A 27,909-nucleotide genomic window follows, 5' to 3' on the forward strand; every position below is an offset into this window, starting at 1 on the left:
GTTAACTGCTATTGTTTGAGTGTTAATTCATTCGGGACTAATAAACCAATTAGTTGTTTGAGTAAATGCAGTCCTAACTTAGAGTAACTCTTTGATTTGACTTTACATTCATAATTTTGTATTGGTAAATCCTCATTTAAATTTGCACACACATCATATGCTTTTGTGTTCCACCTTTACATCCTTGCTTTTACTTGACTCAATTAGTTAATACGAGAACACTAGTTGTTTAGGATTAGCTCATTGTCTCTAGTCTCTTAATAATTGCATGACGGTGCAAGATAGACACATGTACAATAGCCTTACTTTGGTGATGCCACGGTTAGTGACCTGGAAGAGCCATCAGAGACGCACAGGCCGTATTGCATTTGGATACACATGATTATGGAATCCGATTTTAACCCAACTACAGCTAAATATTTTGACTTGGATAGATTCATTTGCAGTGGAAAAACTGACTGGTTGGGCTTGACATGAATTGACCCAGAATACAAATATACACATACATTTGATTGCTAGTGCTATTTGCAAATACTTACTTACCACTATTCATAACACACAACTACCCAGGTGTGCCCTGTGACAGAGGAATATGTATTCTATGACATACAACATTGATGAGAGGTCCAAATAGTAAATGTCAGCCTTCCAACCATCCGTGTTTTTCTGACTAATTTATTGGAAAACTGATGATGTGTCAATAATGAATGAAGACACTTGACTAAGGCATGTGTGGTGAGTTGGAGCGAAAGACCGAGGGGTTCTGTCGCTCGTATGACTCAGTAACCTGGACAGATCTTCTGTCTACTTTCAGAGTGTGGGTACTTATCAAAGTCTGCTGTTTGATGGTCGGTCCACACGACAATCCAAGTGTGCTCTCTGTGTGCGTGCATGTGCGGGTGTGTGTTATGACAGAGGGTGGCCGTTTCTTTCTGGTAAGATGCTATCAGTCCTTTGTGTAAGGTGAAAGAGCTCTTTCAGATAGAGACCACAATCACTAAGTAGCTCTAATCTAATCCAGGCCGCCTCCTCTTATCTTTGAACTTGTATTCATGAGAAGCAGCAAGTGTGGTCCAAGACGAGGCATGGGGCATCTAATTAGTAAGGGGGAGATGGGGAGTGTCTCCAGATCATGGTCGTAATGTCTGTATTGCTGACTGGCCTCCTGATACTCTAATTAGACCTGTTTCTTCTCAACCCAGAGCCCTAGGCCTGGCTGTTTACCTGATGTCCCCACTGGAGACCTGTACTGAGTGTACAAAACATTAAGAACACCTTCCTAATATTGCGTTTCACACCCTTGTGCCCTAGGTGCATGGACTCTACAAGGTGTCGAAAGCATTGCACAGGGATACTGGCCCATGTTTACTCCAATGCTTCCCACAGTTGTGTCAAGTTGGCTGGATGTCCTTTGGGTGGTGGACCATTCTTGATACACAAAACCCTGCAGCGTTACCGTTCTTGACACACTCAAACCGGTGCTCCTGGCACCTACTACCATACCCTGTTCAAAGACGCTTAAATATTTTATCTTGCCCATTCACCCTCTGAATGACACACATACACAATCAATTTCTCAATTGTCATAAGGCTTAAAAATCATTCATTAACCTGTCTCGTCCCCTTCATCTACACTAATAGAAAGTGTAGATGAGTGACATAAATAAGGGATCACAGCTTTCACCTGGTCAGTCTGTCATGGAAAGTGCAGGTGTTCCTAATGTTTTGTACACTCGGTGTATAGCTTACAGCAGGTTTCAATATAACTAGACCTCTGGGACTAACAACATACTGCATTACCTCATTTAGTGTCAATCAATGAATTGTTTCTGTCTCTGTGAAATGTGGTGTGTATCAGGGATGTACGATATATCGTTGGTACCTAGCTAGCACCAATACAACGAGCCTGAAAACAATGACCAGTAGAACCTGCCGTCATTTTCATTATTCTTAGCCTCTCTGGGGTAGGCGGGACGCTTGCGTCCCATATGGCCAATAGCCAGGGAAAATGCAGAGCGCCAAATTCAAATAGATTTCTATAAAAATCCAACTTTCATTAAATTACACATGCAAGATAGTAAATTAAAGCTACACTCGTTGTGAATCCAGCCAACGTGTCAGATTTCAAAAAGGCTTTTCAGCGAAAGCATAAGATGCTATTATCTGATGATAGCACAACCGTAAATAACAAGAGTAGCATATTTCAACTCTGCAGGCGCGACACAAAACGCAGAAATAAAATGTAAATCATGCCTTACCTTTGACAAGCTTCTTTTTTTGGCACTCCAATATGTCCCATAAACATCACAAATGGTCCTTTTTGTTCGATTAATTCAGTCGATATATATCCAAAATGTCAATTTATTTGGCGCGTTTGATCCAGAAAAACACTGGTTCCAACTTACGCAACGTCGCTACAAAATATCTCAAACGTTACCTGTAAACTTTGCCAAAATATTTCAAACTACTTTTGTAATACAACTTTACACATTTCTAAATGTATATAATCGATCAAATTGAAGACGGGATGATCTGTGTTCAATACAGGAGCAAAACAAACTGACGCTACTTTTCTGGTTACGCGCCTCTATCAAAAGGTACACATGAAGTGACGTTCGTTCTGAGCTATGGTACTTCTTCATTACACAAAGGAAAAACCTCAACCAATTTCTACAAACTGGTGACATCCAGTGGAAGCGGTAGGAACTGCAGGAAAGTCGATTAGAATTCTGGATTCCCCATGAAAACATATTGAAAAGACAGTGACTTTAAAAACACTAATTTGAATAGTTTGTCCTCGGGGTTTCGCCTGCTAAATAAGTTCTGATATACTCACAGACATGATTCAAAAAGTTTTTGAAACTTCAGAATGTTTTCTATCCAATACTAATAATAATATGCATATATTAGGATCTGGGACATAGTAGGAGGCAGTTCAGTTTGGGCATGCTATTTATCCAAAAGTGAAAATGCTGCCCCCTACCCCAAACAGGTAAACAATGATTTAGGAATCCTTGTAAGTATTAGCTATCAAATCAAAGTTTATTCGTCATGTGCGCCGAATACAACAGGTGTAGACCTTACAAGGAAATGCTTACTTACAGGCTCTAACCAATAGTGGAAAAAAAGTATTAGATGAACAATAGGTAAGTAAAGAAATAAAACAACAGTAAAAAGACAGTGAAAAACAGTAGCGAGGCTATAAAAGTAGCGAGGCTACATACAGACACCGGTTAGTCAGGCTGATTTGAGGTAGTATGTACATGTAGATATGGTTAAAGTGACTATGCATATATGATGAACAGAGAGTAGCAGTAGCGTGAAAGAGGGGTTGGGGGGTGGCGGGACACAATGCAGATAGCCAGATTAGCCAATGTGCGGGAGCACTGATTGGTCGGGCCAATTGAGGTAGTATGTACATATGTACATGAATGTATAGTTAAAGTGATTATGCATATATGGTAAACAGAGAGTAGCAATAATGTAAAAGAGAGTTTGGGGGGGTGGCACACAAAGCAAATAGTCTGGGTAGCCATTTGATTACCTGTTCAGGAGTCTTATGGCTTAGGGGTAAAAACTGTTGAAGCCTTTTTGTCCTAGACCTGGCACTCCGGTACAGCTTGTCATGCGGTAGTAGAGAGAATAGTCTATGACTGGGGTGGCTGGGGCCTTTGACAATTGTTAGGGTTCCTCTGATATTGCCTGGTGTAGAGGTCCTGGATGGCAGGCAGCTTAGACCCAGTGATGTACTGGGCCGTGCGCACTACCCTCTAGTGCCTTGCAGTCGAAGGCCGAGCAATTGCATAAAAGGGAGTAATGCAACTAGTCAGAATGCTCTCGATGTTGCAGCTGTAGAACCTTTTGAGGATCTCAGGACCTATGCCAAATCTTTTTAGTTTCCTGGGCACGATAGGCTTTGTCGTGCCCTTTTCACAAATGTCTTGGTGTGGTTGGACCATTCTAGTTTGTTGGTGATGTGGACTCCAAGGAACTTGAAGCTCTCAACTTGCTCCACTACAGCCCCATCGATGAGAATGGGGGCGTGCTCGGTCCACCTTTTCTTGTAGTCCACAATCATCTACTTAGTCTTGGTTACGTTGAGGGACAGGCTGTTATTCTGGCACCACCCGGCCAGGTCTCTGACCTCCTCACTGTAGGCTGTCTCGTTGTTGCCGGTGATCAGGCCTACCACTGTTGTAGTCTGCAAACTTAATGATGGTGTTGGAGTCTTGCCATGCAATCGTGGGTGAACAGGGAGTACAGGAGGGGACTGAGCACGCACCCCTGGGGGGCAGATGTGTTGCTACCTTCCCTCACCACCTGGGGGCGGCCCGTCAGGAAGTCCAGGATCCAGTTGCAGGGGGAGGTGTTTCGTCCCAGGATCCTTAGCTTAGTGATGAGCTTTGAGTGTACTATGGTGTTTAATGCTGAGCTGTAGTCAATGAATAGCATTCTCACATAAGTGTTCCTTTTGGCCAGGTGGGAAAGGGCAGTGTGGAGTGCAATAGAGATTACATCATTTGTGGATCTGTTTGGGCGGTATGCAACTTGGAGTGGGTCTAGGGTTTCTGGGATAATGGTGTTGATGTGAGCCATTACCAGCCTTTCAAAGCACTTCATGGCTACGGATGTGAGTGCTACGGGTCTGTAGTCATTTAGGCAGGTTGCCTTTGTGTTCTTGGGCACAGGGACTATGGTGGTCTGCTTGAAACATGTCGGTATTATAGGGACATGTTGAAAATGTCAGTGAAGACACCTGCCAGTTGGTCAGCACATGCTTGGAGCGCACGTCCTGGTAATCTGTTTGGTCCCGCAGCCTTGTGTATGTTGACCTGTTTAAGGTCTTACTCACGTTGGCTACGGAGAGCGTGATCAACACACTCATCCGGAACAGCTGATGCTCTCATGCCTGCCTCAGTGTTGCTTGACCTCGAAGCGAGCATAGAAGTGATTTGTAGACTACTTTGTATTCTGTAATAGTTTGCAAGCCCTGCCAGATAAGACGAGCGTCGGAGCCTGTGTAGTATGATTCAATCTTAGCCCTATATTGATGCTTTTCCTGTTTGATGGTTCGTCGCAGGGCATAGCAGGATTTCTTGTAAGCTTCCGGGTTAGAGTCCCGCACTTTGAAAGCAGCAGCTCTACCCTTTAGCTCAGTGCGAGTTTTGCCTGTAATCCATGGCTTCTGTTTGGGGTATGTACGTACAGTCACTGTGGGGACGACATCCTCGATGCACTTATTGATAAAGCCAGTGACTGATGTGGTGTACTCCTCAATGCCATCGGAAGAATCCCGGAACATATTCCAGTCTGTGATAGCAAAACAGTCCTGTAGTTTAGCACATGCTTCATCTGACCACTTTTTTGTAGACCGAGTCACTGGTCTTTCCTGCTTTAATTTTTGCTTGCAAACAGGAATCAAGAGGATATAGTTGTGGTCGGATTTACCAAATATTTTCTCCAAATGATTTGAGGGAATGCTCACATGCGGCGATTCAGTGTTGACCGGTTAACAAAGAAATATGTACTCCTATATGCTTAATTTATAGTTATTAATGCAACTTTAGTTTAGTAACTTTATGTTTTGATTTTTAATACATTGTAAAGCGGAATGATGAGACTAATGATGATTTGAAAAAAAGTTACTTGAAAGGCATGAGCTCTGCTTTGTTTTTTGCGCAGGCTGTACACACTACATCAGTCACTTATTCACAATTTGACAAGCACTTGATAATGCCTCAAATATCATGGCAGCATCCTCATTGTGGCTGTAATGCACCCTAAAAAAATCCAGGCCTTTTGCGGCCTGGAGTGCAGCATTGTGCCCTTCTCCCTGAGTGTGCTGCGCAATTCGAACCACCTCCCACTCACATGGCTCTCAGTCAGTTGATAGGGTCTTTCTAACCGACTACAAGTGAAGACACACATCGGGGACGCCACTGTGTGCATATTGAAGAACTGTCCACGTTTTACTTTTCGTCAGCCAACAAGATGAGTAGGCCTAACGAACATCAAAAGCACTAACCTATGTCAACCTATCCCTCATAGTACAACAGTCAACCTATTCTGTGCAAGAAATAAATATTCCAAACATAGTCTGGGACAGTTGTGGGATGTGATTGATCCCAAGTTAATACAACGACTACCATCAAAAAATACTTTTTATGCAATGTGGCTGACGCAACAGATCAGAACGTTTAGCTTAAAATGTTAAACTCTTAGGCTATTTCTTCACATTATAAGTGCAGCAATGCACACGTGGTAGTAGGCTATAAGCGCAAATGTTCCTTTAACGGAAAACACCATTATCAAAAGTGACCACAAATGCAATTATGCATGTAATGCTTTTATTATAAAGGTGCTTTTTTATGGTGAAAATTATCTTCCCAAAACTAGAAACTCACGCTGCTAATGTATGCCAGTTAGGCTCTACACCACTTGTAAAGCGGATTAATGTGCTTAATTTTAATTAGTTATTTGGCCACTTCAGTTGTGATACAAACCTTATTAAAACACATATGCCTATGGGCTAGGCTACATGAGGTGTGCAACTATGATTTGAAAAAGTCACAAAAAAAGGCATTGTTTCTTATGCGGGTCATAATTCACATGTGATAATATATCATTCACAAATGATAGGCTAATATTGTCACCCATCAGACTATTTATTGATTTAATCTTGACTTTACATATACTAAATAATATACAGTACCAGTCAAAAGTTTGGACACACCTACTCATTCAAGGGTTTTTCTTTATTTTTACACATTGTAGAATAGTGAAGACATCAACTATGAAATAACACACACAGAATAATGTAGTAACCAAAAATGTGTTAAAAAAAATCAAAATATATTTTAGACTCTTCAAAGTACCCACCCTTTGCCTTGATGACAGCTTTGCACACTCTTGGAATTCTCTCAACCAGCTTCACCTGGAATGCTTTTCCAACAGTCTTGAAAGAGTTCCCACATATGCTAAGCATTTTCCTTCACTCTGCATCCAACTTATTCCAAATCATCTCAATTGGGATGAGGTCGGGTGATTGTGGAGGCCGGGTCATCTGATGCAGCACTCCATCACTCTCCTTAGTCAAATAGTCCTTACACAGCCTGGAGGTGTGTTGGGTCATTGCCCTGTTGAAAAACAAATGATAGTCCCACTAAGTACAAACCAGCTGGGATGGCGTATCGCTGCAGAATGCTGTGGTAGCCATGCTGGTTAAGTGTGCCTTGAATTCAAAATGAATCACTGACACTGTCACAAGCAAGGCACCATCATACCTACTCCATGCTTCACGTTGGGAACCACACATGTGAAGATCTTCCGTTCACCTACTCTGCGTCTCACAAAGATACGGCGGTTGGAACCAAAAATCTCAAATATGGACTTATTTCCACTGGTCTAATGTCCATTGCTCGTGTTTCTTGGCATAAGCAAGTGTCTGCTTATTGGTGTCCTTTAGTTGTGTTTTTTGTTGTTGCAGCAATTCGACCATGAAGGCCTGACTCACCCAGTCTCCTCTGAACAGTTGATGTTCAGATTGGTCTGTTACTTTAACTCTGTGAAGCATTTATTTTGGCTGCAATTTCTGAGGCTGATAATTCCAATGAACTTATCCTCTGCAGCAGAGGTAACTTTGGGTCTTCCTTTCCTGTGGCGGTCCTCATGAAAGACAGTTTCATCGTAGCACTTTTGCGAATGCAATTGAGGAAACTTTCAATGTTCTTGAAATGTTCCGGATTGACTGATCTTCATGTCTTAAAATATTGATGGACTGTCGTTTCTCTTTGCTTATTTGAGTTGTTCTTGCCATAATATGGACTTGGTCTCATGCCAGAATAATCAGAAACCTGGGCATGGAGCAGAGGCTTGCGCTCTTCAAGCTTAAAATTCCATTCTAGTTCTGTTTTCAAGTTTTTTCGACGTGCAACTCGCGCTTGACAGCAGGCCTGACAGCCAATGATCCACTACATGGATAGCCACGCAAGCTTCACCCTCATGTCGGTTCTAACAAGATGGGTAGTGCTAGGTATCTACAGCCAATCCTGTGAGCTTCGATTGGTCAATAGCACCACAGCGCATGCAACAAAAGTTCAGCTTTCCCCAACTTTGGTCCCAACCTGTTCATGTTCCCTCACCCATGCTCGCATCAACCAACGGTCCCCCGCCCACTTCGCTTCCCCTTATTTTTGAGTTCTGTTGTTTCATCACCCCCAGCGTGCTAGATGGACTTCTGCTATGAGAGCAATAGGATAAAGTGACTTGCGCTCTGCTCACCCTGACCAAAATGTACGCTTTCATTGTAGCAGAAAAAAAACCAATAGATTTTGCAACACCCCAGTGTAGCTATGTTGGGCTACTGGAAAGGCAAAAAAAGAAGACCTAATGGGACAACGAGAGCAGTTTTAACTGGTCATGATCATGAGAAAGAAGTTGGCCCCATCTCTTTGTGACCTGTGGTGCCACCACATCTGCCCCTACAATAAATATGAAATGATTTGCCACTACCTGCTTCACAGTGATGACTTTTAAATATGTTTATAAATCAAACAAGGTCTTTTAACCTTGGTCTTTAAATTGATGGTATGAGAGATGACAGAGACCTTTTCTGCTGTAGAAGCTGGTCTCGCCTGTCTCTGCATCACGTAGTCCTACAGTATTGGCCTATGTCTCAGTGTCAGAGGTGAAATGGTGATCATGCCCAGAGCTATATTAGGGTGGCTGCTCTGCAGTGAGTGAATCACATCAGCCAGGAGAGAGGATGGATGGCTAGGCTATATCTGCTGCCTGCCTGGCTGTGTGGCACTCCTCTGTAGTGAGATTACCAGGGTCAGTGAATTGGTCTGGGTGCAGGGCGGTGGGGGGAAGGGATGGGGAAACTGACTTATCTGCTTTCACTCTCACCTACGTCGCCGACTGTCCTTCAGTCACACAAAGTCAAAGTGAAGCAGTTGGCCAATCTAGCATTACTGTTACTATCCCATCATTGCTACGTCTGCCACCACAATTGTCTTTCTTACCTGTACACAGAAGCTCTCCACCTGGCAAATCATTTGACGTCATGCAGATTACTGCTCATGTCCTATAAAGACAAAGTAGTATGGAGACTTGGTCTCCTACGTGTACACAGTAATCTACTCTTTTTTTTTCCTTTCAACATGACAATCTATCTTTGTAATGTGGTGAGCATAAGTACTGTTAGTACGAATATTAAATATCAGTACCTCTTCCCACCATTACTTCATTTCATTATATGCATGCTTTTCACCTCTTTTCCCCTCCTTTCTGTGTTGCAGGTAAGTTCAATAGCTATGTGACGCTGAAGGTGCAGAATGTCAAGAGCACCTCCATTACCGTGAGAGGGGACCAGCCATGCTGGGAGCAGGACTTCATGTTGTAAGTGACCAGTAACCACACACTTCTTAGACCTCTCTATTCCTGTCCTATGCACTCAGTCTTTGTTTATTTGGATCCCCAAATAATTTTGCAGTAGCTTCTCTTCCAGACATCCACAAAACACGACAAGTAACGGAACACTGATACACTGATACACAGGACAGTCACACACATTTTTAATATGAAGTGATAGGCCCCACAAGCTCACAGAACAGGATTGCTGAGTGCTGAAGCGTATAATGCGTAAAAATCGTCTGTCCTCAGTTGCAACACTCACTACTGAGTTCCAAACTGCCGCTGGAAGCAACATCAGCACAATAACTGTTCATCGGGAGCTTCCTGAAATGTGTTTCCATGGCCGAGCAGCCACACACAAGCCTATGATTACCATGCGCAATGCCAAGCGTCGGCTGGGGTGGTGTAAAGGTCGCCACCATAGGACTATGGATCGGTGGAAATGTGTACTCTGGAGTGATGAATCATGCTTAACCATCTGGCAGTCCGATGGATGAATCTGGGTTTGGCGGATCCTGTGAGAATGCTTCCTGCCCCAATGCATAGTGCCAACTTTAATGTTTAGTAGAGGAGGAATAATGGTCTGGGGCTGTTTTTCATGTTTCGGGCTAGGCCCCTTAGTTCCAGTGAATGGAAATCTTAACGCAACAGCATACAATGACATTCTAGACGATTCTGTGCTTCAAACTTTGCGGCGACAGTTTGGGGAAGGCCCTTTCCTATTTCAGCATGACAAAGCCCCCGTGCATAAGGCGAAGTCCACACAAATGTTTTTTTCGAGATCGGTGTGGAAGAACTTGACTGGGCTGTACAGAGCCCTGACCTCAATCCCATCAAACACCTTTGGGATGAATTGGAACGCAGACTGCGAACCAGGCCTAATCGCCCAACATCAGTACCCGACCTCACTAATGCTCTTGCGGCTGAATTGAAGCAAGTCCCCTCAGCAATGTTCCAACATCTAGTGGAGAGCCTTCCCTGCTGTTATAGCAGCAAAGTGGGGACCAACTCCATATTATGCCCATAATTTTGGAATGAGATGTTCAACAAGCAGGTGTCCACATACTTTTGGTCATGTAGTGTATGTCGTATAAGCCACAACATACTTGCTGTGTGTGGCGGATAGAATACCAGTAGTCTGTCTGGAGGCTCTGTAAGTGTCAAGTGTCACATTTTCATACAGTGTCAACATAGAATCAGGTAACATCAGGTTTGTTTTGTTTAAATGATGATCAGAGAGGAACGATGAAGGGAGGGTCTATGGCTCTGAGCTCAACAGACTTATTGTAACAGTACAGTATATCCTCCATGCTCAGCCACTAACACCTTTATTTGATTAAGGCTGACTGTCTTTTGGAATTATGCAGCAGACGCAACCACCTGAGTACTCTTCCACTCAGACAGGTGAGAGCAGGGCAGCTAGTCTGCCTCTGGTGCTAATGCTATGTAGCTACAGTTCAGGTTTATGATTTTCAGACAGTAATATGTGAGAGCAGGCCACAGTCGGGGATTTCCAGGAATGTTTTGTCCCCGTTGTTGCCTGCCAGGTGGGTTGTTGTTTCGGGAAAATTAGCTTACCTTTTCTCACAACTATTCACTTCCTCGTGGTTACTCATCTAATTTCCTCTTTTCAGTGTTCCGTATGTAGGCTGGGCAGTTTTTAGCTGTAGGCTTACTCCTGTGTGTGCGCATCTGTGTATGCAATTTTTATGATATTTTTCCACATCTGTTTCAAGGATGTTTCTGAGTGTAAATGCTTGGTTCTGTAGTACTGTTCATGAAACACAATGCATTAGCACTTGTCAGCGAGTCTGAAGTTCTGCTGGATTTCTTTCTTCTCCAATGACGTGTTTCCTTGCCAGAAAGCTGTAGCCTGTTGGTTCTGTGGGTCAACCTTTTATGTAACAGATTCACATAATTGATTTTGATTGCATACTATGTAATTGACTCACAGAGTACTTAAGTGGATGGATGCACCTTTCTCCTCTTAATGAGATAGCAGATTGCCAAATGGTATTTTGGTTTGTCAGGCCAGGCTTCTGTTTCTATGCTAGCCAGAGGGCCTTGGAGACTAGAGTCCAGTCCAGACTACAATTTCCTTGTGAGATAATGGCCATCCCCATCAAGAGACCGGCTCAGGCCACCAGGGCTGACAGAAAACGGGAATGTAGCGAAAGCTATGGATCAATATATACACCGTACACCCCAGCTCACCTTATTTCTAGAGCTGTTTCCATAGCTCCTGTGCTATGCTGCTCAGTCATTAGAGACAGGATATAGTTCTTTAGGGATACAAATACAACGCTGGGGGTGTTTTGTGTTCACTGCTAGAGCTTAGCCTATGTAATGTTTAAGAGCCTTCATGAGATTGGCTCATTGACAATTGGCTCATTGGCTTATGTTTACACTGAATGTGATGGTGTTGTCTTTGATTGTGTTGTCTCTCACTGTTTCCGCAACAGGGTGCTCCAGGAAGTGACATAGAGGAGAGCCTTAATGTTTCTGTGCTTGAATTTAAAAATAGATATATATATTTCACCTTTATTTAACCAGGTAGGCCAGTTGAGAACAAGTTCTCATTTACAACAGCGACCTGGCCAAGATAAAGCAAAGCAGTGCGACACAAACAACAACACAGAGTTATACATGGTATAAACAACCGTACAGTCAAAAACACAATAGAAAAATCTATATACAGTCTGTGCAAATGTGGTAAGATTAGGGAGGTAAGGCCATGGTGGCGAAATAATTACAATTTAGCAATTAAACACTGGAGTGATAGATGTGCAGAAGATGAATGTGCAAGTAGGGATACTGGGGTGCAAAGGAGCAAAAAAATAAATGACAACATGGGGATGAGGTAGTTGGGTGGGCTATGTACGAATGGGCTGTGTAAAGGTGTAATGATCGCTAAGCTGCTCTGACAGCTGACGCTTAAAGTTAGTGTGGGAGATATGACTCCAGCTTCAGTGATTTTTGCAATTCGTTCCAGTCATTGGCAGCAGAGAACTGGAATGAAAGGCAGCCAAAGGAGGAGTTGGCTTTGGGGATGACAAGTGAAATATACCTGCTGGAGCGCATGCTACGGGTGGGTGCTGCTATGGTGACCAGTGAGCTGAGATAAGGTGGAGTTTTACCTAGCAAAGACTTATAGATGACCTGTAGCCAGTGGGTTTGGCGATGAATATGAAGCGAGGGCCAGCCAACGAGAGCATACAGGTCGCAGTGGTGGGTAGTACATGTGGTTTTGGTGACAAAATGGATGGCACTGTGATAGACTACATCCAATTTGCTGAGTAGCGTGTTGGAGGCTATTTTGTAAATTACATCGCCGAAGTCAAGGATCGGGAGGATAGTCAGTTTTACGAGGGTATGCTAGGCAGCATGAGTGAAGGATGCTTTGTTGTGAAATTATGCTTTGTTTCTATATTTAATTTTGTATTGGAGATGCTTAATGTAAGTCTGGAAGGAGAGTTTACAGTCTAACCAGACACCTAAGTATTTGTAGTTGTCCACATATTCTAAGTCAGAAACTGTCCAGAGTAGTGATGCTAGACGGGCGGGCGGGTGCGGGCAGCGATTGGTTGAAGAGCATACATTTAGTTTTACTTGCATTTAAGAGCAGTTGGAGGCCACTGAAGGAGTATTGTATGGCATTGAAGCTTGTCTGGAGGGTTGTTAACACAGTGTCCAAAGAAGGGCCAGAAGAATACAGAATGGTGTCGTCTGCATAGAGATGGATCAGAGAATCACCAGCAGCAAGAGCGACATCATGGATGTATACAGAGAAAAGAGTCGGCCCGAGAATTGAACCCTGTAGCACCCCCATAGAGACTGCCAGAGGTCCGGACAACAGGCCCTCCGATTTGACACACTGAACTCTATCTGATAAGTAGTTGGTGAACCAGGCGAGGCAGTAATTTGTGAAACTAAGGCTGTTGAGTCTTGTCGATAAGAATGCGGTGATTGACAGAGTCGAAAGCCTTGGCCAGGTCGTTGAAGACGGCTGCACAGTATTGTCTTTTATCGATGGCGGTTATGATATCGTTTAGGACCTTGAGCGTGGCTGAGGTACACCCATGACCCGCTCGGAAACCAGATTGCATAGCGGAGAAGGTACAGTTGGTTTCGAAATGGTCGGTGATCTGTTTAACTTGTCTTTCGAAGACATTAGAAAGGCAGGGTAGGATAGATATAGGTCTGTAACAGTTTGGGTCTAGAGTGTCTCCCCCTTTGAAGAGGGGGATGACTGCGGCAGCTTTCCAGTCTTTAGGGATCTCGGACGATACGAAAGAGAGGTTGAACAGACTAGTAATAGGGGTTGCAACAATTGCGGCGGATAATTTTAGAGGGTCCAGATTGTCTAACCCAGCTGATTTGTAGGGGTCCAGATTTTGCAGCTCTTTCAGAACATCAGCTATCTGTATTTGGGTGAAGGAGAAATGGAGGAGGCTTGGGCAAGATGCTGTGGGGTTGCAGAGCTGTTGACCGGGGTAGGGGTAGCCAGGTGGAAAGCATGGCCAGCCATAGAAAAATGGTTGAATGAAGCCTCAAAACACTAATCTGGTTGCCATGGAGACAATCAGTTAGGCATTACTCCATCCTACCTCTGCTTTTTGAGTGTCTTTTAGAAAGTAATGGGACAAATAATAAATGCAGTAGAATACAAGGTGTTCTGTGTAGTGCTTATTTTTAAGCGTTTTCCAAAGCCTTTGTGTCCCTGTGCTGCAGGAGCCTGTTCATTCCCATCTCACTCCACAAACAATGGGGAGCTCAAATGGAACATTATTTAATAAATCAATCAAATGTATTTATAAAACCCTTTTTACATCAGCCAATGTCACAAAGTGCTATACAGAAACCCAGCCTAAAACCCAAACAGCAAGCAATGCAGATGTAGAAGCATGGTGGCTAGGAAAAACTCCCTAGAAAGGCTGGAACCTAGGAAGAAACATAGAGAGGAACCAGGCTCTGAGGGGTGGGCAGTCCTCTTCTGGCTGTGCCGTGTGGAGATGTTCAAACGTTCATAGATGACCAGCAGGGTCAGATAATAATAATCACTGTGGTTGTAGAGGGTGCAACAGGTCAGTCAGTACCTCAGGAGAAAATGTCAGTTGGCTTTTCATAGCCGATCATTCAGAGTTATAGACAGCAGGTGCGGTAGAGAGTGAGTCCAAAAAAGCAGGTCTGGGATAAGGTAGCTCAATACATAGTGAATGAAACCATTATACATTTATTAGACAATCACTGTGTCGCTGTCTTTCTACTGATCTCTATCTCTCTATTAATGGATTTTTGAATGCTGTTTTCATGGTGGAGTTGGTCTATGGGTTCTTTAATTTGTGTTTCCATGATGCGGAACGATAGAGAGAGTTCAAAGTGAAGTCGGTGTGTGTGATTGATCAAAAAGAGTCTTGGTTTAATATTTTTTAGGAAATGTTAAAAATGGTTTACTCATTATTTTTATATTTGTTTTATTAAAGTACTATATGACTGTAAGCAGTTTATACAAGTACATGTTTACATTCACTGTGGCCACATAAGAGCCAAAGAGATGTGAAGGTGATTGGTCTGCTCATTACAGTAATAGTGTTGTCTTCATTTGGTACATCGCCTTTAGTGTTAGTTGTTTAGAATATTTTTGTTTGCACCTGGGCTCGCTCTTACTGCCACCTTTACTGAGGGCAGTGCACTTTTGATAAGTATCTCTTCTCTCATCTTCCTTTTGAAGTGCCGCAAATGAGATGAAGGAATTATGAGCAGTGGTCGCTTTCAAGTGAGATGCTCTTTTGTTGTCAGCAAGCTGTATTTGCATCCTTTTCAATGGCAAATTAAGGATGGAAGGCATCACGACATCTGACATGATGCATAGGCCTAATCAAAGACCAAGGGATCAGTGAACAGCCAGACGGCGCTTAGCCATAGTTTCTGTAATAATTATTTCAATGTCATGGAGGTGACTCAACACATAGTGAATGAAACCATTATACATTTGTTAGACAATCACTGTGTCGCTTTCTTTCTACTGATCTGTCGCTCTATTAAACTGTGTGTCTGTATTGAATGAGAGTTGATTATGACCCCCTCTCCTTTATTGCCTCTCTCTCCTGTTTTTCCAGTGAGATCAACTGTTTGGACCTGGGCCTCATTGTGGAGGTGTGGAACAAAGGCCTTATCTGGGACACCATGCTGGGGACTGCCTGGATCCCCCTCAAGAGCATCCGCCAGTCAGAGGAGGTGAGAGGGGCAGATGATGCACTCATACAACGTTACACACCACCAACACAACTGGCCAAAACATTTAGAGAACACACATCCAGCTCCGATGTTGAAAACCAACATTTACAACACACAGTTCAAATTTTATATAAAACATGTACAGAGTAGTTTGGGCACTGGTTCACCTCCCAGTTAGTTTCTGGTCTCTCTGTCTATGACCTCGGACCTAGCCCTTTCTCTTCCCTCAGGAGGGCTCAGGGGACTGGACCTTCCTGGATGCTGAGGTTTTGATGAAGGCTGATGAGATCTACGGCACCAAGAACCCAACACACCACCAGGTTCTTCTGGACTCCCACTTTGAGCTGCCCTTTGGTAAAATGTTATTTTGATCACAATGTTTCTGTTGGGCACTTAGCTTCCCATAGGATATCTATTTTATATCATATGTTATCTCTTTAAATGTTTTTGTTGATTCTGTACTGTGTACCAGGGTCCATTGTCCATCAAACTGTGTCTACAGTTACAGTAGCTACAGTTGGTATGATGTATGATGCTGAAATGTTATAGGTCTGTTTTTGTAGATGGAACATGTATAGGGCACAATACAGTAATGATTATACAGTAGTAGCCTTCTCCAGTGACCTGTGCTTTAACATATGCCACCACACCTGATAGTGATTGGTTGAAATCCCAGCAGGTTGCGTAGCGAACAGTTATGTAATTTACGGATCACTTTCTACATCGCTGTCCCTTAACTTTGCCAGTATTGGTGTCGGTGTGCATCAAATCACATGTTTTTTGTCACATGCGCTGAATACAGCAGGTGTAGACCTTACCGTGAAATGCTTACTTACATGCCCTTAACCAAAAATGCAGTTTAAGAAAATATTTACTAAATAAACGAAAGTAAAACATAAAAAAAGGCCTCCTGAGTGGTGCTGTGGTCTAAGGCACTGCATCTCAGTGCTAGCTGCGTTACTACAGATCCTGGTTCGATTCCAGCTGTGTGCCAGCCTTGTCCCATCATGCACTAGCAACTCCTGTGGTGGGCCGGGTCGCATGCATGCTGACACCAGGGTGCCAGGTGTACTGGGTTTTCTCCGACACACTGGCTTCCAGGTTAAGCGTGCATTTTTTAAAGAAGCACTGCGGCTTGGCAGGGTTGTGTTTTGGAGGATGCACGGCTCTCGACCTTCGCCTCTCCCGAGTCAGTACGGGAGTTGTAGCGATGGAACAAGACTGTAACTACCAATTGGGGAGAAAAATTGTTACTTTTTATGTCAAATAAATCAATCAATCAAAAACTGTGCTTGGCCACACAGTCATGGGTGAACAGGGAGTACAGGAGGGGACTAAACACATGCCCCTAAGATCAATAAGTTAAAAGTGTTTGTCTGTGAGAGGGACTAGAGCAGCTTTCAGGTATTTAAGGGCAGGCCTTTGAAGGTAGCGGTAGGGAAGGGAGGCTGTGTGTTTGTCTAAGTTCTGTGTACCACTGATCCCATTCATTCACCAGGACAGGGGTTTGGTTTCATCTGCCTTTGAACCTCTGGCATATTTGTGTTCAGCTCTCTTTAAAGTCCAGGATTTCCCCTAGAATTGTTTAAAAAAAATGTATTGCTGTAAATGAATATAGGGGAATGATAAATTAATATAGGCTAAATGTTGAATTAATATAGGGGAAACACTTTAATGTCCAGTGTCTCTCTGTAAAGGATCATGGGACATCAGGTCACAGGGAGGGAGAGGGGGTCTGCTCTAACAGACCAGTGGTTTGGTAGGAGGCATCAATGTATAATTTACCTGTCTGCACATTTTTGTCAGTTGTTAGGCTGGTAATGTCATCAAGTTAAGGTTTGCACAGTTTTGCAGTCTCTAGAAGTCTATTTCTCTGCGCTTATGTCACTGTGAAGTTCTATCCCTGTCAGTACTAACGTCATTGTCTTGTGCTCTTCTGTGCAATCATTTGCATCTGTCATGACAAACATTACTACAGTGGAGCCCTGTCATTCATGGTCCCTGTCCCCCAACAGTACAGTTTCAGGGCATAGCCAACTATTTTTAATGTCTCTTTCCTAAGTGGCTCATCATATATTTAAAAGGACCATGAATATATAATAGCAGCATGTTGGAGAGTGGATGGTTTAGGATGGTATGGGGTAGGGAAGGATGCAGCTCACCAGTCATCCCACTCTGTGTGTGTACACCCCTCTCTATCAGACATCCCAGATGACGAGGCGCAGTACTGGACCGGCAAGCTGGATCGCATCAACACTATGAGGATCTATGATGAGGTAAGGCCTACCCTACATGCTAAGGCGCTATTTCACCAGGAACATGTATGTCAAAAATGTAGTAACAAATTCTACCTATTTATATTTCAAGCAGTTACAGAGGTGAAGTATTTTCGAAAATACCCTCTCTATGTTTACAAATTGTAAAGTTCCCAGTACAATGCGGTTGAATATTTTGTAACCTTATCTCCAGATTACACTTGGCTCTCTGCATTCACTAGCACACGGTAAAATACATGGAAATGGAAGATGGGACTAACCCTGTTGTCATTTGACATTTTCCACACCTCGCTTTTGCATGTCACAGAAAACTCTGGTTAGGTACTGTATTGACATGAGCGTGTGTTTATCACTGTGTGCTCTGAAGTGATAACGTAGATGGTAGGTCGAACTATTGCATGCAGTGGCATTGAAGTCATGGTGGTGATGACAATATTATGACAAATGCAGGAGTTTGAGTTTGGTGTTGAGGATGATGATTTTGTTTTTGTGTATTATGATGGTCAGAGGTCACAATTCTTGTTGTCTCCTTTCCTCTCTCTGGTACCCTCTGCAGGATGAGGTCCAGAGACGCCTCATGCCTCCCGCTGCCTCCCAATGCTGTGAGTGGGACTGACTTCCACTCCATAATATCCCACTAGATGGAGCTCTCTCATCAGCCTTGGCTCCCTCTGTCTTCCATTAGTTTGGCCTTTTTATGTTATTTATTTCCTTGTCCTATTCCTGAGTTATGTGTAAATCTCCTAGCTCAGAGTTGACATCAAGTAAGCCTTTTATCCAATCTTAATTTTCCAGAACAGTCACTACTTATCCAAAGTTATGAAGAATGTCAACACAGGGATGCCACGTTCATGCATGTCTGCTAGTGGTGTCTCTGTTTGTCCACTGTGTATGTTATGGTCATAATTCCCCCTCCCAAGTCAGGCACTGTTTTTGCATACTCTCCACTACCTCTCACTTCTCCGCCAACACCCTCACCAGGCAACTATTTTGGATGGACTGACACACTGAGTATGTAATACACAGTCTTTTTCTGATGAATTCTAAACCTTCCCAAAGCTTCACCTTGGCCAATCCTCAATGCTTTGTGCATGTTTTCCAGCACCAACAATAGTCGCTACAGCCAGGGGAAATATCCCCCAGCCCCACCTCATCGCACTACACCTCATGCCATCTGAGTTTCATCATCTATATCAATTTCCCCACAGGACATGGAAACACAAATCTGGTTATTATTACTACCTCTATGGAAACATAACTGGACAATAGCAGTTAGGCCTAGATCTATGTTTTTGTCGTCAGCGGGTGACCTTGATAAAGCATAGTGGCAGTTGACTTCCTGAACAGATGTCTGTGAGATGCAACCGCACGGTTTGCCAGCCTGTGTTCAGGTGTCACCTTGACAACTTGTTTTCCCCTCTGATTTATAGAGATGCTAACAATACATCAGTTTGTCCTGAGCTATCTATTTATCTCACATATACGTCTGGAGCGATAAGGCCTATGTCCCCTTAAGCAGGCCACTCAGGAACTGTCTCAGGACCTGTCAGGACCTGTCTGATGCCAAAATTGAGTCTGGGTCACTAAGGAGAGAGAATTCCCTTATGTCAACATTGCAATTGAGTTACTTAACGCAGTCATTTTGGCTGGAGTGTCCATTTTTGGCTGTATTTAAAGCAGGAATCCTTAATTGAAACAAAGCTGTCACCCGCCTGTGTTTTTGGTAAAAAGCTGAGGAATGGGGCTAGAGAAATGTAACCACTCAAATTCATAGACAGAGTTATGTATTTAAAAAAAAAAAAAAAAAAAAAATGAAAACGGTAACCTTTATTTAACTAGCCAAGTCAGGAACAAAATCTTATTTACAATGACATATGCAAGGACTGACAGTCCATGATGTCAAATTGATAGTTTTAACCATGTTTTGAGGATATGCTTTGTTTGTTTACAAACATTTGAGTATAACAAGCTTATATTTTGGGTTTTGATGTGGTATGACAGTTAATCTAAGCTCAGGTGGCATTTATAAATTACTGTGCCTTCAGAAAGTATTCAGACCTCTTGACTTTTTCCACATTTTGTTACAGCCTTGTTTTAAATTAGAAAAAATAGAAAATAATCCTCAGCAATCGACACACAATACCCCATAATGACAAAGCGAAAACAGGTTTTTGGAATTTTTGCAAATTTATCAACAACATAAATATTCAGGCCCTTTGCTATAAGACTCAAAATTGAGCTCAAGTGTATTCTGTTTCCATTGATCATCCTTGATGTTTCTACATCTCGATTAGAGGCCATCTGTGGTGAATTCAATTGATTGGACATGATTTGGAAAGGCACACCTGACTATATAATGTCCCACAGTTGACAGTGCATGTCAGGGCAAAAACAAACCATGAAGTCGAAGGAGTTGTCCGTAGAGCGCCGAGACTGGATTGTGTCGAGGCACAGATCTGGGGAAGGGTACCAAAAAATGTTTGCAGCATTTCATGCCCCCCCCCCCCACCCGGTAGCCTCCATCATTCTTAAATGGAAGAAGTTTGGAACCATCAAGAGTCTTCCTAGATCTGGCAACCCAGGCAAACTGAGCAATCAGGGGAGAAGGGCCTTGGTCAGGGAGGTGACCAAGATCCCGATGGTCACTCTGACAGAGCTCTGGAGTTCCTCTGTGGAGATTGGAGAACCTTCCAGAAGGAAAACCATCTCTGCAGCACTCCACCAATCATGAATTTATGGTAGAGTGGCCAGAAGGAAGCCACTCCTCAGTAAAAGGCACATGACAGCCTGCTTGGAGTTTGCCAAAAGGCAGCTAAAGGACTCTCAGACCATGAGAAAAGAGATTCTCTGGTCTGATGAAACCAAGAATGAACTCTTTGGCCTGAATGCCAAGCGTCACATCCGGAGGAAACTTGGCACCATCCCTACGGTGAAGCATGGTGGTGGCAGCATCATTTTGTGGGGATGTTTTTCAGCGGCAGGGACTGGGAGTCTAGTCAGGATTGAGGGAAAGATGAACAGAGCAAAGTACAGAGAGATCCTTGATGAAAATTTGTTCTTAGGACCTCAGACTGGGGTCGAAGGTTCACCTTCCAACAAGACAACGACCCTAAGCACACTGCCAATACACCACAGGAGTGGCTTCTGGACAAGTCTGAATGTCCTTGAGTGGCCCAGTCAGAGCCCGGAGTTGAACGTGATCGAACATCTCTGGAGAGACCTGAAAATAGCTGTGCAGCAACGCTCCCCATCCAACCTGACAGAGCTTGAGAGGATCTGCAGAGAAGAATGGGAGAAACTCCCCAAATACAGGTGTGCCAAGCTTGTATCGTCATACCCAAGAAGATTCGAGGCTGTAATCGCTGCCAAAGGTGCTTCAACAAAGTACAAGGTCTGAATACTCATGTAAATGTAATATTTCAGTGTTTAGCAAAATAAATTAGCAAACTTTTTTTTAAAACTGTTTGTACTTAGTCCCCCCCCCCCCCCCCTCATCAATGTAATAATTTTTAGAATAAGGCTGTAATGTAACAAAATGTGGAAAAAGTCAAGGGTTCAGAATACTTTCCATAAAATTAAAAATGGATGTAGCAACTAAGGGTTCTATCTTTAATGGCCTATATATTCACATGCATCACTTTCCCCTTCTCACTGAAGTTTTTTTGCATTCAAAAGTGCATGACCCTTGCCCTCCTTACCTCCCTCTTACCTGATCATTCCTGACCTCAGTGTATAGAATGGAGATTCAGTAGTCATTTTAGCAGTTTGAGGATGTAGAGGTCTCTAGATGTTCTGTGTTGTGGAGCTTGTCCTGTTGTCCCTCTACAGCCCTGGATGACCATGACAGTGCAGTGGACGACCGGGACAGTGACTACCGCAGTGAGACCAGCAACAGCTTGCCCCCGCGCTACCATACTACGGCCCAGCCCAACTCCTCCATGCACCAGTACCCCATGGGCCCCCAGCTCCAGAACCACCTGGACTCCTGCACAGACTCCATGCACAGCTTTGACATGGACTACAGAGACCACCACGGGAGCAGGTAGAGGTTCTGAATAACACACACAAACATACAGGACATGCCCCTACACAGAAAACAAAGACACATGCACAATACAAATTCAGCCATTAAAGATGGCACACCTCACGTATACTACAGTCCTACATATTGACACACAGTGAAGAAGAGTTAAGACATGAATAGAGTTTTTGAAGTGCAGTCATTTATTTTCTGTTGGTTTGTTCTGATGGCTTGATTTTCACATAGAAAACTATTAAATTATTATATTGCAAATAAACCCAGTTAACTGAGGGCCTGAGGCTTAGCTCTTTTGTTTCTTGGAGGGTGTCCCTCTTTCAGATGATTTGGGGACATCCACCCTCCTGGTACAGAATGACAGAATCAAGCATCAGAATACAAGCACATTTCTCAAGTAAGGTTGGCAGCTTTAAATCTAGTCAGGTTATGTTTATTTGTCGCTGACACATCCTTTAACACAGCATAAGAAGGAGGTTCTTCTCGACTGTATGTAATGAAACCTAAGATGACCTGGGGTACTAATGTAAGAAATAACACGTAAAAAAACACAAAACTGCATAGTTTCCTAGGAACGCGAAGCGAGGCGGCCATCTCTGTCGGCGCCGGAAGTACATAATTCAGGAAACAGCAGAGGGAACACCCCCCTATCCACATCGATGGAACAGTAGTGGAGAGGGTAGCAAGTTTTAAGTTCCTCGGCATACACATCACAGACAAACTGAATTGGTCCACTCACACAGACAGCATTGTGAAGAAGGCGCAGCAGCGCCTCTTCAACCTCAGGAGGCTGAAGAAATTTGGCTTGTCACCAAAAGCACTCACAAACTTCTACAGATGCACAATCGAGAGCATCCTGGCGGGCTGTATCACCGCCTGGTACGGCAACTGCTCCGCCCTCAACCGTAAGGCTCTCCAGAGGGTAGTGAGGTCTGCACAACGCATCACCGGGGGCAAACTACCTGCCCTCCAGGTCACCTACACCACCCGATGTCACAGGAAGGCCATAAAGATCATCAAGGACATCAACCACCCGAGCCACTGCCTGTTCACCCCGCTATCATCCAGAAGGCGAGGTCAGTACAGGTGCATCAAAGCTGGGACCGAGAGACTGAAAAACAGCTTCTATCTCAAGGCCATCAGACTGTTAAACAGCCACCACTAACATTGAGCTGCCAACACACTGACACTGACTCAACTCCAGCCACTTTAATAATGGGAATTTATGGGAAATGATGTAAATATATCACTAGCCACTTTAAACAATGCTACCTTATATAATGTTACTTACCCTACATTATTCATCTCATATGCATACGTATATACTGTACTCTATATCATCGACTGTATCCTTATGTAATACATGTATCACTAGCCACTTTAACTATGCCACTTTGTTTACATACTCATCTCATATGTATATACTGTACTCGATACCATCTACTGTATCTTGCCTATGCTGCTCTGTACCATCACTCATTCATATATCCTTATGTACATATTCTTTATCCCCTTACACTGTGTACAAGACAGTAGTTTTGGAATTGTTAGTTAGATTACTTGTTGGTTATTACTGCATTGTCGGAACTAGAAGCACAAGCATTTCGCTACACTCGCATTAACATCTGCTAACCATGTGTATGTGACAAATAAAATTTGATTTGATTTGAGGTTAACAATGTCACCTGCTTGAATAATATAAATAGTTCCCCCGAAGGAGTGATTCTTCAATCTAATAATGTTGTGGGCAACAGTGCAAGTTAACCCAATAGATATTGAATTGTGTATATAATTGGATCTAGTATAGAATTTGTATAGAATTTTTATCTAGTTAATAGAATATATATTTGTTGTTAACATGCAGTGCCTTCAGAAAGTATACCCCTTGACTTATTCCACAATGTGTTGTTTCAGCCTCAATTCAAAATGGATTACATTGATTTTTTTCTCATCCATCTACACCAATAATACATAATGACAAAGTGAAAAAGTTTTTGGAAATGTTTGCAAATTTATTGAAAATTAAGTAGAGGTATATATCTCATTTACATAAGTATACACAACCCTGTGTTAATACATGCTGGAATCACCTATGGCAGCGATTATAGCTGTGAGGCTTTTTGGGTCTCTAAGTGCTTTGCACACCTGGATTGTACAATATTTGCACATTATTATTTTCAAAATTCTTCAAGCTCTGTTGAATTGGTTGTTGATCATTGCTAGACAGCCATTTTCAAGTATTGCCATAGATTTTCAAGCAGATTTAAGTCCAAACTCTAACTTGGCCACTCAGAAACATTCACTGTCTTCTTGGTAAGCAGCTCCAGTGTAGATTTGGCCATGTGTTTTAGGTTGTCTTGCTGAAAGGTGAATTTATCTCCTAGTGTCTGTTAGACAGAAGACTGATTTTCCTCTAGGATTTTGACTGTGCTTTGCTCCATTACACTTCTTTTTTGTCCTGAAAAACTCCCCAGTCCTTAACAATTACAAGCATGCCCATAACATGATGCAGCCACGACTATGCTTGAAAATATGGAGAGTGATACTCAGTAATGTGTTTTATTGGATTTGCCCCAAACATACTATTCAGTATTCAGACCCCTTGACTTTTTCCCCATTTGTTACATTACAGCCTTATTCTAAAATGGATTAAATAGTTTTTTTCCCTCATCAATCTACAGACAATACGACATAATGACAAGCAACCTGTTGAAGCAACCTGTTGAAGCAATAGCTGCACAGCTATTTTCACGTCTCTCCAGAAATGTTCGATTGGGTTCATGTACGGGCTCTGGCTGGGCCACTCAAGGACATTGAGACTTGTCCCGAAGCCACTCCTGCGTTATCTTGGCTGTGTGCTTAAGGTTGTTGTGCTGCTGAAAGGTGAACCTTCGCCCCAGTCTGAGGTCCTGAGCGCTCTTGAGCAGATTTGATCAAGGATCTATCTGTACTTTGCTCTGTTCATCTTTCCCTCGATCCTGACTAGTCTCTCAGTCCCTGCCGCTGAAAAACATCCCCATAGCATGATGCTGCCACCACCATGCTTCACCGTAGGGATGGTGCCAGGTTCCTTCCAGACGTGACGCTTGGCATTTAGGCCAAAGAGTTCAATCTTGGTTTCGGCAGACTAGAGAATCTTGTTTCTCATGGTCTGAGAGTCCTTTGGGTGCCTTTTGGCTAACTCCAAGCAGGCTGTCATGTGCCTTTTACTGAGGAGTGGATTTTGTCTGGCCACTACCATAAAGGCCTGATTTTGGTAGAGTGCTGCAGAGATGGCTGTCCTTCTGGAAGGTTCTCCCATCTCTACAGAGGAGCTCTGTCAGAGTGACCATCGGGTTCTTGGTCACCTCCCTGACCAAGGCCCTTATCCCCTGATTGTTCAGTTTGGCTGGGCGGCCAGCTATCGGAAGAGTCTTGGTAGTTCCAAACTTCTTTCATTTAAGAGTGATGGCAGCCCCTGTGTTCTTTTGGACCTTTAATGCTGCAGAACGTTTTTGGTACCCTTCCCCAGATCTGTGCCTCAACACAATCCTATCTCGGGGCTCTACGGACAATTCCTTCAACCTCAAAGCTTGGTTTTTGCCAAAGTTGGATTACCTTTCTAACCAAACGTGATGGAAATAGGATGCACCTGAGCTCAATTTCGAGTCCCATAGCAAAGAGTCTGAATACTTACGTAAATATGATATTAGTTTTTTTTATATAAATTTGCAAAATGTATTAATTGTTTTAATACATTTTAGGAAAATTCTGTAACGTAACAAAATGTGGACAAAGAGAAGGGGTCTGAGTACTTTATGAATGCACTGTAACACTTTGTATTAAGGAAAAAGGTACAAAATCTGTCGTTCTGCCCCTGAGCAAGGTAGTTAACCCCCTGTTCCCCAGGCGCCGAAGAGGTGTTGATAGGTGTTGATTAAGGCAGCCCCCCACACCTCTCTGATTCAGTTGGGTTAATTGTGGAATAAAAATTTCAGTTGAATACATTGTTGGTTAACTGACTAGGTATCCCTCTTTCCCTATGTTGTGTGTAGGCCAGTGACAAGAAATCTCAATTTCATCCATTATAAATTCAGGCTGTAAAATAACAAAATGTGGATAAAGTTGTGGGGTGTGAATACTTTCTGAAGGCTGTAGTTAAGAAGGAACACAAAATGGTCAAATTGTCAAAATTGTCCAACTGCTTGGAAGTTTTCCAGGATGAAACACAAATAATTTGCTAACTCCAGTCATGTATCCAGTGTAGAATGGTTATTTGCACTCTTACATGTGTGACTTGCTTTGTAAAACATGTGGCTCAATGAGATTGTGGTAAATGTCAGTCTGTGTGGACAGATAGAAAGCTGATCCGGATAATTCCATGACATCTGAAAAGAAAAGTGGGATTACAGCCAGGAATTTTTTTTCCTTCAGACGTATTCTTTTACAAAACTTATTTTGGTAGTTTTAATGAAACTGAGCTTAGTTTAGCCTGCTGTGGTCACATATGGGTCTTTGGGACCCTGGTGTTGGTTTAGTAATAGAGATTGCCCTCCTCGACCATGTCTCTATGTGGTCTGGAATACTACTTTGGACAGAGATGATTCAGCTTGGATTTTATGTTGTTGTTGATAATCCCCCAGAATGAGGAGGTGAATTTCGGTCCTCACACACAACGCACTTATATCAAACAATCTTAATAACACTGTCACCAATATACTCACATACACATAAACACAAATTCACCACATTTTTATCATATGTATGTATTTAATGCTTATTGTCTCTGTCACATTGTCTTTATCTTACTTTTTTTGTCCTGTTATAATATGCAATATTGGTATTGTTTTATTTTCTGCTATTGTTTCCTCTCACGTCCCATTGTACCTCTACCTTAATAAATTAACCTAAACTAGAGCCATAAACCATAAAGTGAGGGTCAGGATCATCCCTGTAGATTATAGTATGGGTGCTAGGATGTGCGCCAAAAACATGCTGAGGGACACCTTGGAGAACTACATAGTGTATCAGGAGGACGAAGCTGCCAGAATGAGGACAGGTTTAGGGTACGATTCAGAGGAGGAGCTGCACTACTCCAAGCGATCGGAGGAGGAGCTAGAGGAAATTGCCTCCTTAGCAGAGACCATTCATTCTGAGAATGGGAGGGGCCATGGCCAAGGCAGACATGCTTCATCCCATGGAAGTTGCATAGACAAGCATCAGAGTTATCTGGTTAAGAAGAGGGGAAAGGTGGAAATGGGAGGATGGGCTCCTGAAGCAATGATGTCTCCAGTGGAGGAACCACGTGACAAGTATATGGATCCCATGGATGAGCTCCAGTGCCTAGTTGAAACAATATCAGATTACCTGGCTGAAAAAGATTAGGAAATAAGCAGGTATGGGTCCCTTCCCAAGTCATCCATATCAAGGTTATTTTCAAGGTTATTTTCCCTACTGGAGAGGACCCAAGGACCCCTAGAGATGTCAAAGAGGAGACCCAGACAGAGGCTTCACCTAAACCAGGAATATCTGGAGTGAAAAATGCAATGAGTTCATTACTCAGTTCCTTCACTGACAAGGTTAGCTCAGACCCAAGCAGCCCAGATCAGGTTCTGCAGAAACTAAAGAAGTATCACCTGCACCATCTTCTCAATCTGGTATATCCACACTGTTTTCTTTAATTCCAAAATCCACCAGCCCTGCTCCTGTATCTGTTGTATCTCCTACAGTTCACCCCAGCAGAACATTTCCTTCAATTTACCTTCCCAGTCTGATGCCAAGACACACGTCCACAATCAAGATACACCAGTCATTAGAACAGAGATTCTAAATAGTACAAGTGATAAAGTTCAGGACTCTGCAACGATGCCACAAACACCAGCAGTCACTTTCGCTTTTGAGAAAAAACATTTGGTAAACTTTTTTCAGGTGAAGAGGTAGTGAACTCCACAGAGGGAGAAGTGGCTC

General features: G+C 43.0%; 1 protein-coding gene across 3 annotated transcripts in view; it reads left to right on the forward strand.

Annotated features, from left to right (window-relative positions):
* Window positions 1-27,909, forward strand: part of LOC139387818 (protein unc-13 homolog B-like) — a 126,829-nt gene that overhangs the window by 22,170 nt on the left and 76,750 nt on the right. For 2 of the 3 annotated variants that reach the window (XM_071134059.1, XM_071134060.1), the window contains exons 3-8: window positions 9,300-9,399; window positions 15,534-15,651; window positions 15,882-16,005; window positions 17,854-17,927; window positions 18,484-18,529; window positions 21,756-21,969. In XM_071134059.1, the coding sequence (XP_070990160.1) occupies window positions 9,300-9,399; window positions 15,534-15,651; window positions 15,882-16,005; window positions 17,854-17,927; window positions 18,484-18,529; window positions 21,756-21,969 (676 nt within the window). Of the gene's footprint in view, window positions 1-9,299; window positions 9,400-15,533; window positions 15,652-15,881; window positions 16,006-17,853; window positions 17,928-18,483; window positions 18,939-21,755; window positions 21,970-27,909 lie in introns of all 3 variants that reach the window. The other variant, XM_071134061.1, reaches the window with a different exon arrangement.

Source organism: Oncorhynchus clarkii, chromosome 29 (assembly GCF_045791955.1).
Source record: "Oncorhynchus clarkii lewisi isolate Uvic-CL-2024 chromosome 29, UVic_Ocla_1.0, whole genome shotgun sequence".
Taxonomy (NCBI): domain Eukaryota; kingdom Metazoa; phylum Chordata; class Actinopteri; order Salmoniformes; family Salmonidae; genus Oncorhynchus; species Oncorhynchus clarkii.